Source organism: Nuphar pumila, chromosome 7, assembly GCF_984573655.1.
Source record: "Nuphar pumila chromosome 7, dmNupPumi1.hap1.1, whole genome shotgun sequence".
In the NCBI taxonomy this organism is placed as follows: domain Eukaryota; kingdom Viridiplantae; phylum Streptophyta; class Magnoliopsida; order Nymphaeales; family Nymphaeaceae; genus Nuphar; species Nuphar pumila.
Window position 1 is genome coordinate 15,573,574 of NC_143255.1, and position 13,220 is coordinate 15,586,793.

The 13,220-nt window shown below is 40.9% G+C and overlaps 1 protein-coding gene across 1 annotated transcript; it reads right to left on the reverse strand.

The window, feature by feature from the left end:
* Positions 1-2,413: 2,413 nt before the first annotated feature.
* LOC149831263 (auxin response factor 18-like) lies at positions 2,414-7,896 on the reverse strand. Its single transcript, XM_090013774.1, has 5 exons — positions 7,766-7,896; positions 5,986-7,306; positions 4,184-5,214; positions 3,404-3,469; positions 2,414-2,815 (listed from the first exon to the last, which is right to left on the reverse strand). Exons 2-5 carry the CDS (start codon positions 7,156-7,158, stop codon positions 2,788-2,790), a joined length of 2,298 nt encoding a protein of 765 aa, XP_089869900.1. The 5' UTR covers positions 7,159-7,306; positions 7,766-7,896; the 3' UTR covers positions 2,414-2,787.
* Between the last annotated feature and the right edge of the window lie 5,324 nt (positions 7,897-13,220).

The window sequence follows — 13,220 nt, forward strand, 5'->3', positions numbered from 1 at the left end:
TCCAACAGGTCTCGATAATGATTTTCGTACAACCCTACATAATTGGGCCATATATGTTGGTGGTCCATTCTCACGAGCCTTACGTTGGAGACTGGAGAAACCTACCAATTAGGGATATCAAATGGTCGAGTATGACCAGATTCTGGCCCATACCATATCCTGTAAGGTTAGGGTTTGGTTACAAAGATGGGGGGCATATTAACTACCCAGGTTGGACCCATGAAGTCAGATTATTAAATGGATCGGATATTGTTTAAAAATATTATACCAAACCTGGGTCCAACTCAAGTTCTGATTAGGATCCCCAATTTTTCAATGTAAATAACTTAAAAAGTAATAATTTATGGAATATGGACCAGGTGTGGTTTCTGTAATCTTTTTGGATTCAAGTATGGTTTTTCTTATGAGATCCTTCAATCTCAGATCCAGTCTATCCTCTCTCCCTCCCAATCAAGTTAGAGATCCAAGAATTTAGGTTGTTTTGGAGATCTGAGATCCTTTGTTTGTTGGAAGATCGGATCTAGCATGCACCCCATGCCTAGATTTGTGTGCTCGTGAATCTCTTTTTGATATTTACTTTGAGAAACCACCCTCAGGATGAGATACCTAATCGCGCTATCTTTCCCTACTGTACTTATGGTCCCATAGCTTTTTATAATAACCCATAGCCTACTTCTCCTTCATTTCCTTAATGTTTTCCTTTTGCTTCATGTCACTTCTCACTTGCTTCTTACTTCTTGCATCTTTTATATTTAAAAACAATAAAACATTTTATTAAAAAACAATAATTTATTTTATAACATGCTTGCTTGTTGATTTTATATCTTTTTTACTCATTTTTATATTATTTTTTGGTTGCTTTTATTCTGCTTTCATATAGCACCCTATGCATTTTCTTTTTGTTTCTAACGTGCTTGCATAATCGTTTCCTGGTAAGTATGTCAAATATTTAAAACCCCAAAAGTTCAAGTTATGTCAAATTTACCTGCCCCCCTAGAATTGACAGTTTATTCTAATGGAAAGATTCGCAACTAGGTCAACAGGTTGACTCTACTTACATGGATATTCTTTCGTGCAACACCTTCCCTTTTTTTATTGCAAAGACAAGCATCACTTTCACAGAGTAAGAAAAAAGAACACTTCATGCAGCAGATGTCGTCAACCACCAAACGATTTCCTCCTGTTTGTTTGTTGGTTGTAGACTTCTATGCCCACCAACAATATAACAGTATGCTGAGTCATGTTCGGATCACTTCAGGAAAACCTGTATTTTTCTAAACCTTCAAGTTTCTTGATCTTGAACCAACGGGGACTCGGCGTGGTTGGTAGGAGCTGTCAGTGCACGTCTCCATGTGGCCCAGCTTGCCTTTCAAAAAAAAAAAAAGTTTCTTGATCTCGAACAGCCTCTGGTTACCTCAAAATACTTCAGCTTATTTCGTGTGTATCCAAATTCCTTGAATCCCTAATTTCCCTCTCCCAAACAGAGCATCGATAGGGTTTTCCTACTGCACCAAAAAGTATACTCCTCAAATCCAATCAAATACTCGGGGCGGGGTAAGCCCACGGAGTTTTAAGTAACCGGGACAGTGATTGTAAGTACAGCAGGCAGAGACAGAGCGGCTAGGTCTGATTCTGGAGGCTATTTCACCGTGCAAATATAAAAACAAAATGTAACCAAATAGGCAAACCCCACAAAAGCCAAAGTGCACGTGCTATGGCCAGAAGGAAATCCAGGGAAGACTATCGACGTTATGTCAGACAAAAAGAATCTTGAATTTAAGAAGACCCTCAAAACTCGACACTATTTAACAGGCTCACCTACTACCAATCGGCTTCTGTGAACTGGACAGACTACATCCCTTTTCTTAATCTTTGCCAACAACTTCGTAGCATTCCCTATCGTTAAAAGAAAAAAAAACTTTATAACCTTCAGATAACAGCCAAATGCTGATATCAACCTATAGCATTGAAATCCTGAAAAGAGAACAAATATGAGCACCAAACAGTGACATATTTCATCACCTGAACTAACCACGTCTGCATAAGAGAAGGCCGGATGCCATGATCAGAAAGCTTGTTTACCCACCTGGACATGTGGAATAAGATATTGAAGCCCCATCAACCCAGCAATGGCATATTACACACCAGTTAGCAAGATCTAAGAAGGTGGTTTTCTTTTTCTTTTTTGCTTGTCAATTATTGCAAGCATTTAAGTTAAGGCAAGCTGATGACCGAGCATAAGCCCTGGGGGCAAGGGTCCTAGCTTGGGAGTTTTACGCCTCTGGGACAATGACCATAGGTACGGCAGGCTGAGCCAGAGTGACCATATCTTTGATCCCAGACAGTTTCTTCAGGTTATAGAAGGACACGGCATATTTCCCATTCATTGCAAAGAATGTGACATGGGACAGAATGAGACATAAACAAATTGTTGCAATATGGCATATGGTTCTAATGCAGATTCGTTCATCACCTTGACAAACAAATTGGGTAACATTACATTTAATTCAAAGGCAAACAACAAATCAAAGTGATTAGCATATCTAAGACATTGGTGGAAAGCCAGAAAGTAAAAGAAACAACTCAAGAAAGAGAAAAACCATCATTGTATACATTCACAAAGGAATTGTTCTTGGGAGAAGACCGTGTGCACCTGCAGTGTCATGAGCCATCCACCTGAAGAAGGGCCATGGGATGGAGACAGGAGACAGAAACTACCACCCATTCAAGACTATGCTCTGAGAAACATCTTACCTGAAATCCTACCCTAACTTCAACTGATGCATCCTACATACTGGTACGCTGAGAGAATTTGCTGTAAGATAATAAATATTTTGTTATACTACATAGAACAGGGAAATACCAAAATAGACGACCATGTAAAACCCTTCAAGGTCTATCCTTAAGGCACTTCTAACCATTCTTTCATTAGGAAGACACTCTCAACTGCGTGGAACCCAAGAATATGGTTCAAACCATCTCACAGAAACAAAATTGGGCATTTATAGAAACCACAAAAGAACATCGAAAAGATGATGCATGATTCTTAGGTATAGATTCGGAGTTTGGACAACACCCTCATTTGCATAGTGCATGTAATCTTTTCTGATATGAATCACAACGCTCAGCATCAAGATGCAAAAAGCTTTTATTGGCAAGATGGGAACATTGGGTTAGAGAAATCATCAAGAAATGGGAGAGGATCCAGCCAGCTTCAAATGCCATTGTTATCTAAAACACAACCATTCAATGATAAAAATGGAGAAAAGTAGAAAGAAAAGGCTCCGGCCAGATATCTCAACTAGATGAGCATACATGAAAAGGTTCAGTTTAACAACTTTGATTAAAAGTTAAAACTAACTGTACATAAATGCGAGGCCGAAGAAACAAGGAAGGACTTTACCTTCCCATGTTGTCGCTTCCAGCATCTGATAAGATAGTCACCCTCCTTGCTGCCTTCATGAACTCACTGCGATGTGAATGGAAACTATAAATAACAGTAGAAACAATGCATGCAATGTAGGAAACAGTAAAGACTTCAGATTGAAGATAATATTCCCAGTTTCACACTTCTCAAAAGAGGTAGAAAGTACATCTAGGAATTGCATACAAAAAAATCCTCCTTGCTTTCTGAAGCTTAACATCAGGAAGTTTGCTACCATTTTTGCCAATCAACAAAATTAGGGAAGTACTCACTAGCCCTTGGCAATTTGAGAACCAATCCAAGACCAGTGCAGGACCAAACGAACGGGTTGCTACCAGGATTGGGCTCTGACCCATACTATGCGACCAAAGAAGCCACTAATCCAAAACTAAGGCTCTGCTCAGGAATGGCGCCACATGCAATAATGACTTGGTTTGAGCAAGAACTTGAGTTACTCCAGCAAATGACAAAACAGAAGCATGCATGGGAGTATGATTTTACTTAAGTCGAATTGACAAACACTCAAACAACCAGAGCGAAAGAAACCAACTTGACAATCAAGTCATTCAGAGTCATTTTGCATAGGTTGGGCAAGATTACTACCAATGGCTCAACTACACGTTTGCCAAGTGCATACAATTCAATGACTGAAGCTAACGCAAGATGTGATAGAAAAGTAGTGAATAAACAATGAAGAAAGATAAAAGAGCAAACATGCCTCTCATAAGAGTTGGAAAAGGTAAAGAGGGGAAGAAGTACCTGTAGGGTTCATCTCCTGTGTGCCTAACAATGCCAAAAGCATCTCTGTAAAGCACCCGACCAAACATTTCAGATTCGTTGACACCAAACAATTCTGCCAGCATCTTGTAGAGCTCTTCATAAGACCTGAACGAAGAAAGGTCCAGGCTCCGGCCCGCATTTTCAGATTCCATGAAGACCTTGCAGTGGCCATTGACCCCATCATCAAAAGGCTTATTACTAGAGGACTTCTCTTTAAGCCAAGAAAAACTTGGAAAATGGTCCGAAGTAGTGGGAGCATCCAAATGCTTCTCATAGTTCAGCCCCGAACCCAGGTTGTATGAAAAATCCTTGTCAATGTGGGTATGTTTAAAATTCTCAGGACTCCCACTAAAGATGCCACTGTTGGTAACAACACTGGAACCAAACCCATCTGTGGAATATTCCTTTGACTGTTGTTGCGTGGAATCAGATCCCTGTGGTTTTTTTGTGCCAATTGATTGACCAAACAGCCTGATCTGGGTGGTCTTTCCAGCCAGCTTCACATGACCTGCATCCCTTTTGCTGCTCAGTGGAGGGCTACAAACAGAGAGGATGCAAGAGAGGCTGCCATGCCCGCTAGAGCAGTCTTGGGCTGAGGAATTCCCTATAAAAAGCTCAGTTGAAACGGCAGCAGAATGGACAGCCCAGTCCTGATAGTTATATACGCCATCGGGCAATAAACCTGGACGAAATTTACTTGGACCGTGGTCCAAGAGTGAAACACCAAAGTGACCATGCCTGGCTCCCTGTATGCCTGAAGGAACATTTTCTGGGAGACTCTGCATCGGGTTGACTGACCCGAGCATATTACTCTGAAGAACACTAGCTGGGAGAGAACTGATGAACCCACTAACATTGTGTGGAAACTCTGGGTACTGAGAAACCCTCAGCTTCTTCTTAGGAAGTGCAAATGGAGACATTTGTATAGTTGGTATGTTGGAGACGACTTCAACCAACCACGGGTTCACTCGCTTCACATTCATAAGCAGATCCGGCTCATCCCACGTCACCTGCATAAACAAGGAATATAAGTGCTCATAGACCACCAAGCAAGAAAGAGAGAGCAGGAATAGCATAAAAACGATGACAAGAAAACAAAGGGAAAAAGACATTTCTCAACGAATATCCATGATTGTAACACACAAACTTGTCCCATGTGCCTTATTTATCCAGCAAAAAACAGGCTTATACAGGGGATGGACATGCACGGTTGGTATCAAATGCAATCAGGAGAACTCCAAATGACTGATGGACCTACCCCTCGAGAAAGCTACTTCCAATAGATGCAGATATATAGAGTACCTAGGTACATATCCGATTTATTATTAATCTGTCTGCCTCATAGAGCAGTCATCTGCCCATATTCACATAGATCTCAAGTTGAAGTATAACAAAGCAAGCTGTAGCACGAAGCAAACCAGAAAATCAGAAAAGCAAAGAAAAAAATATCAGACAATTAAAACAATCAACCTTCATAAACCCGTGAAATAGATCATAAAATAAAAGGAAGTAGACCAGATGCAAACAACCAAAAAATCTTTCAAACAAGTAGAAAAACCCTTCCTCAACCACCCTAATGTACTCCAATATCTTGATAGTTTGCAGAATGCAACTCAGTCCTACAGTTACATCAGAATCGTAATGGACTGAACCAAATATTTTGTCAAAAGACAGATTGATGAAAAAGCACTCAGACAACACACACAGTCGTTCATACAGCCCAAAACTTACACATTTTGGAGTTTTCACTCGGTTAGTGCAACGAATATGAAAACAAGTACCTGAAGAAGTTGCCATGGTGAGTTAGGCCAGTTAATTGGATCTGCAAACTGCACAGATGAAATCACTCCCATAAACCAACTGATCCTAGAGGAATCCTCTGTCTCGAAGGCCATCTTGAATCTCATCCCGGGCATCCAATGCATCCTCATAGAAGCATTCACGGCACTAGCTTTCACGCAAAACTCAGGAGTGCTTGCACGAGGGTAATAAATCACTTCAAATGGTTGTCCAGCTGCTGCCAAGCTAGATGCCTCGATCACGTCCTTGGCGCTCACCTTACTCTTATCCCTCGAGAACCCGTCATTACCAAGAGTTGGCGTCCTCTTCTCATCCTCTCTCAAAAACATAGAACACCCACCACCAGCTAGTCCATTCCTTGTTTTTCCTTCCCATCTGGGGCTCCTGAACGGCGACCCCACACTCCCAGCCAGTGAACACCACACAGATGAAGCCAAAGACGCAGAATCGCCACTCAACCTAGCCGACCTCCTTACCCCAACACAAAGCTCCCCATTGGCAGTCCTCAGAAACACAATGGAGTCACCAGCCACAAGCTTCTTCTGATTGACATACGCGCTCCAACCCGTAGTTAAGAGGTGGCGCCTCGGCGTCCCCCGATATATATGCCTGAACTTCCAAACCGCACCATGAACGTCCTTTACAAGAATAGTCTGCACAGGCGGATCCATCGAGTAGTCGAGCTTCGGGAAGATGGTCTCCGCACAGTAGCGCGGGACCGAGAACCCGCCCCCATTGTTGGCGTCCGACTGCGTCAACGTCTTGGCGAAAGAAGCGGGCTTGTCCGCATCCAAGCCGCTGTTCTCACTGAAACTCTCTTCTTCTCCTTCCACAATTCCAAAGGCACCCTCCACCCTGCTCAACGGAAACAGCTTCAGCTTCACGTAGACTTCATCAGTCTCTGTATCAGCCATGAACTTAACGTCACCAATCCTGCAGGGGATAAACGGCGGGACCTTCGCGGAGGGCGGGAACTTGACCCCGCAGCCGGCATGGTCGGCGTGCCCTTGAGGGAAATAGTAGACCACCGAATTAACCTTTTGCATCTGGACCATGCCGCCGGCACAGGCATGCCACAGCTGAGCATCCAGGCATCTCTCTCCATCCTTGCCGCGTTTGAAGATCTCCTTTGAAGAATCCAAGACATTAGTCATGGTAGAACCAGCACATTACCCGGAAAAACCCCCAGATCCGGAGCCGGAAAACCTAAACCCCCCTTTCCTCAGAGGAGCTCCACCTCTCCTTCTCAAAGGCAAAAGCGACGAAAACCCTGTGAAGAACCAGTGCATTCCAGGAGAAGCCCTGTTCAGAAGCAAAGGAGAAGATAAAAAACAACGCTTAACCGCCTAAATCAAAGAAAACAATGAGCCTCCTACACTCTCACATAGACTACCCCCGATTTCCAAAAACAAAGAACGCAAAAAAAAACAACAAAAAAACGAAAAACGAGATTCCGAATAGAAAAAAGAGAACTAGTTCATAATCTAAACCTAATTCCGTCATCCTTTGGGCAAATCCCCCCATTCAGGACTCCAAACCCGCAGAAATCGATGGCGAAGAGCCGAGAAATCCGCCCAAGAGACTACCAGAGCTCAAATTCAAGAGAACGAACTAATCTCGCCGATGAAAGAACTGAAAAGACTCACTTAACCGACTCCTCCCCTCATTTTCTCAATCCATTACTACAGAAAGAAACGAATGCAAATGAATCGCGAAAAATCAACCATAATACGGAGAGGGAGAAAGAGAGAGGGTCTCTACCCGGTTCTCTCGAGTTCTTCTTCTTTACCTTCTTCTTCCCCTCTGATTCTCCTACCAGAGAAAGAGAGAGAGAGAGAGAGAGAGAGAGAGAGTCTGTTGAGGAAAGAAGACCAAAGGTGCGAAGGGAAGTCTTCAGTGGGGTGGGGTGGATTAACCCGACCGGCTTAACTCCAGTTAAAGGATCTTAACCCCCTGTCTGAGGTACACGGTACATGAGACATCCCCCCTAACCCTGGCTCCGGATCACACTCGGGTCGAGGCTGTGGACTCTTTAGGTCCGCATGACCCGGGGCCTGTGTTACGAAACTACCCTTGGTAAAAGTATTTATTAGCGAGACTGGGACATTCTCGACTTGGTGTGAATGGTTTTTGTTTTTTTTTGGAAAATTTTAAATTTTCAAATACCCTCAAGCGCTAGGGCTTAATTCTACTTGAGTTAATCAAATAACCTCAATCATATTTTTAAATTATCATTTACTCCTATAATTAATAAAATACAATTACTAATTTGCCTTTATTTTAGAAGTACGAACAAAATATTTGACTGTTTGTAGAACTATCAACCCAATGTTTTGATAAAAAAGTTAACGACTACAATGACACTTTAAACCTTCGACCTCTCCAATGAAAAAACAAAACACTAACCACTATAGCATACAAAATTTATGGTTGATTATTTTAAAAAATTATATAAAGTTTAATTAATAATAAGCTAATCAACCCACCAATAGCAAAACTAGGTCTGTTTGGTTTCTCAATAGTTGACTTGATAAATATTCGAACCGAAACTAAATGCATTTTTATTTAACCCAAAAGTCAATCTAGTTATAGTTGATTTTTTTTTTACTATTTCAATAATCAAAATTAACTAGTTATTGTCATGATGACTATGCGAGTTCTAAGCGCAACTAGGTCGGTTTGGTTCCTCAGTAGCTAATTCGATAAATATCTAAATTGAAAGTAAATGTATTTTTATTTGACCCAAATGCCAATCTGGTTATAGTTTAACAAAAGTTTTACCATTTCAAGAATCAAGATCAATTAGCTAATGTCATGATGGTGATTGTATGTGGGAGAGAGACTCACAACTTGTGATAAGCCAAAAAAAATAAAGTTTTCTAATAGAAAGGTATTAAAAGCTAGGTTTTTTTTAATGTGGCAAGACATATGGATAACACCGAGGTGGTATCCCATGTGGTAAGCGGGGTCCTATGTCGAGCTGAAAGCCCAAGATTGAATCCCTTTGCCACATAGGGCAGTTGTTGTTCTGTTAAGGGTCCGCCTAACCCCAGGTTGCCTTGAGAAAAAACAAGACACATGAGTAGCATTGTTATTTAAAAAATAATCAAATTAATTAGAGGTAATTAAATTGAAATCATTTTATTAACCCGAGTAAAAACTTTTGTGGGCTTTTGCAAACTCTAAATAGTTTGGTGTGTGCATGAATTAAGCCAAAATGTTTAGGGGGTATTTTAAGTTTTTTTTTGCTGTCAGGGTGGGGGTATGACCTCACATCCACAGGATCAAATCCTTATAATCAGGATTAGATATATTTACACATATTAGTTTTTTTTTTTATAAAGAAAGTTAGGGTTAAGCAGATCCCTACCAGTTATACAACCATACGCCATTGGGATTCGAAGCCCCCCAGTTGATCAGTATCTTGTAATGATGCCAAACTCGTTTTAGAAACCATCAATAGAAGCATCAAATATTTTAAAGTTCATCTAAATTACTTGAGTAATTCATACCACACATGCTAGGAACTCGTTTTTATTAAGTTACATATTGAGCAACAAACTCATTTATATCAACATATTTACATGCAAAATAACATTGTCATTACCAAAATGACTTTAGATTTTCAAATATTATGCCTCACAAAAAAAACTTATAGTATAATAACAAATTATTAAATATATACTTTTACTACTTGTCTAAATTTTTGTAGAAAATGTATCAATATTTATTGAAAACTCATGCTAAAATTTTTCTGAAAATTGAAAACTCATATCAAAGGTTTTTTTAAACTGTTTTTATTTTTTTTATGATGAGGAATTCTCGCCCAGAACCAGGTCACTTAAAGGGCCTGACTTCTGCGAGGTAAACCCGAAGTGGGGTCCACAACCACTATCTTATGTGCCCCAACCATGTAAAAGCTGCGGATACACTTAAAATTATTAATATACATTTCTAACTAAAACTGTGCTTGCTCCGAAGTGGTTTGACGTAGTGGGATGGGGCATAGGCCGCTAGGCAGGCAGTCTGAGTTCAAATCCCATGAACGTCACTCCTTGCGCAAGCGGGAAAGCTTGGCAACTTTATGAATGCGGCTAGGTCTCTAATCTTGGGGTGGTTTCTCCGTGTAAATTAAATAAATAAAAAAACTAAAAATGTGCGTGCAACATTTTAGAATTTTGGCATATCAATATTAATATCTCATATTTACACCGGCACCCGTATTGGTTTTTCCGGGGCACGATACCAACAAGTCAACAACTTGAAATTCGGATCTGGATATGGTTCAGGATCAATCCAGTGACATCTCTATTAAGAAAATAAAGGATTGGAGCAACCCCCGTCTATGAGTCGGCTACGTGTTGACTAAACCCATTAAAAATGGGTAAAAACTATTAATTTTCATTTGTGAAAGCCAAATCGCTAGACCCAAATTTGACTTGGATATGACTGCATGTGGTTATTTAAACTTCCGTCCGGATCTTGTTAGACCCGATTTCGTTTCGGATGTATGCCATCAGGTCTCAGAGCGGACCGAATAAAAACTCCGACGGTCCGACCCATTCGCGTTATTAGATTCGGACATCAGGGTGACGCTGAACAGATCGTTGCCCATTTCAAGGGACAGTTTTGTAATTCCGACTTTTCTGTCCAAGGATCAGGATATTGTGGATGCCACCTCATTCTTCTTAGTCACGGAAAGCGAGGCCTGTGGGACACGACTGTCATTTTCTGAGCAGCTCAGAGCTCTGTTTTCTGGCCCCGTACCGACACACACGTCAGTCACTATGTACAGCATCTGAAATTACAGTAAAGGACATGGTCATTCCGTCAAAGACACAACGCCCCCTCACTTTGTTTTTTTAATGAACCAAATAAACCCACCCCTGTCGTACGGACATTCCCGGGGTCCGACTCTGCCTACTTTGTCGTTTAGTGGAGTCCCCAAACCCAAAGCGCAGCGATGTCAAATATTTATTGGAGTTCAACTTCGTCCTTGTCCTGGAATAAGAGGGTAATATTGTAACTTAATACTGATCCCCCCTTTCATATGAGCGTGGCACGGGCTTGGGGCTTCTCTACACGTGCGAAGGTAGTGGGTCGGAGAGGTCACCAACCTCAAGCGATTTGATGTTTAGACTTTGGCTTCTTTTAATGACAAATTTGTCCTACAAGGATTTTGGAAAATGGAAAAATCAGTCAAACACTGAGCTTAGCCCCAAGTAAGGGTGGACAACCGGTCCGGCGGTTCGATGGGCCAAGCCGACCCGACCCATCATGGACAGGGTTTGGGCCATAATTTTAGGATTGAGCCTGTTAGGTACTGGGCCGAAACCCAGCCGGTTATATAATTGGGCCAGGCTCGGGCAGCCTGACTTATTTATTAAAAATTTTAATAATATATATATTTTTATAAATTAACTATTACTTTTAATTCATTTTTTTTTTGTTAATTTTAAGAATGGGTAACTATTACTAGATATTAATTTTATTTTTTTTTCATTTAACTCTTTTTTTTTGTATTTTAAGAATTATTGTATTAATTTTATTAAAAAATAACCTATAAATAGGTTTGAATCCGATCAAACCCGCTTCACATTGGCCCATTGAGCTAATGGACAGGGCCACAGGCTTACCGAAGCCCACCCTTACCCCTAAGGGGTTTGGTGTGATGGGATTGTGGGTGGTCTAGGTTCAAATCTCATAAGGATCACTTATCATCAAAAGGAAGCTTAGTGACTCCTCCGGGCAAAAGGTAAACTCTTAGAGGGGGCAGGTTATATGTTCTCTCGCAACACATGCATTGTAGCTACAGTGCATGTTTCACTGAGCGTCATGTATGGGTGTGTCACTGTCATACATTCCACAAGCGGGTGTATGACTATGTATGGCACACTCGACTGAGAAGCACGCGGCACTCAGTCTGGACCCGAAACACTGGGAAGAACAGGCAACACCCTCTCTTAGATTTTTATGCTGTTAAGACAGTGATCATAAGTACGGCAGACAGCCAAAGCGACTATGTCTATGCTCCTAAATTTTTTTTTTTTTTTAATAAAAATTATACAAAAGTCAAAGGCTGAGCTTTAAAAAGGGGCATGCAAGATTATTCCATGGTTGATGTGCCAACTACAGTGCTTTTGCTTTTTCAATATGATCTTCTTTCAAGGGAGACAGAAGTCCAATTTTCTGCATTTGCATTCACTCCATAGTGTCCAATCGTATCTTTATGTTACAAAGATTCATAGACACGAGGACACGTGATTCAAGTTGTAAGTTCAATTTTTTTTTTCAGAAAATAAGACACAAGGAAGCGGAATTTTTTTAGTAATTGGTGGATGAAGGGTCAGTCTCAAAGTTGAACACTGTAATGCATAACAACCATATAGGTCTCTCGACACGGCATCGGTTTCTCCATGTAAATAAATGAAAAGAAAAATGATGTTAAAAATGGAATTGAAGCCAGAAACAATACTTGTATTAGTTGTGCTGAAACGTAGTGTTGGAGTTGCCAACTCTCTACTCAGTGTAGTGTTTTGGCAACACTACTACTCCCAAACAACACAGGGTGTTTGGAAAACTGCAATGCCCGGGTTGTTGGAGAAAGCACAATCTACCTTCCAATTGAAGGCTCTCAAGGGGAGCCTTATAGGAAATCTTCTCCATGCACAAAAGCAGTTAGGCTCACTTAACAGCAAACACTTTTTTTTTTTATGACGAGAAACCCTCGCCAAAAACCGGGTCACTTAATGAGCCCGCCGCCCCCGGCGGCAATGAGCAAGCAAATATTACTGTAAACACTTTAACCGGGAGCCTTTATAGTCCTCAGCAGTCGATTTTATGCAAGGCACTTCAAGCACTTTGTCCAATCGATATGCATGACAATGTGTAGAAATTCCAAATCTTATATGCTTTATGCACATATACTTTTACTGAAGAATTTGTAGTTTTTTTTTTTTTGGATTTATAAATCAAAGAAACCGCACCCGGCACAAAGACCTGGTCGTGCTGGCTTAGCCTGCCATACATACGGTCGTCATGCCGGCAGCGTAAAACTTCAAGGCTAGGACCCCTGCCCCTGAGGCCTATGCTAAGCGTTGGAGAATTTGTTGCTTACTACTAAATTCATAATAAACATTTGATATTCTTACCTGAGTTCATTTTTTATTTTTTTAAGCACATTTGGAAATCGACGTCTACAGTTTCATTTTTAATT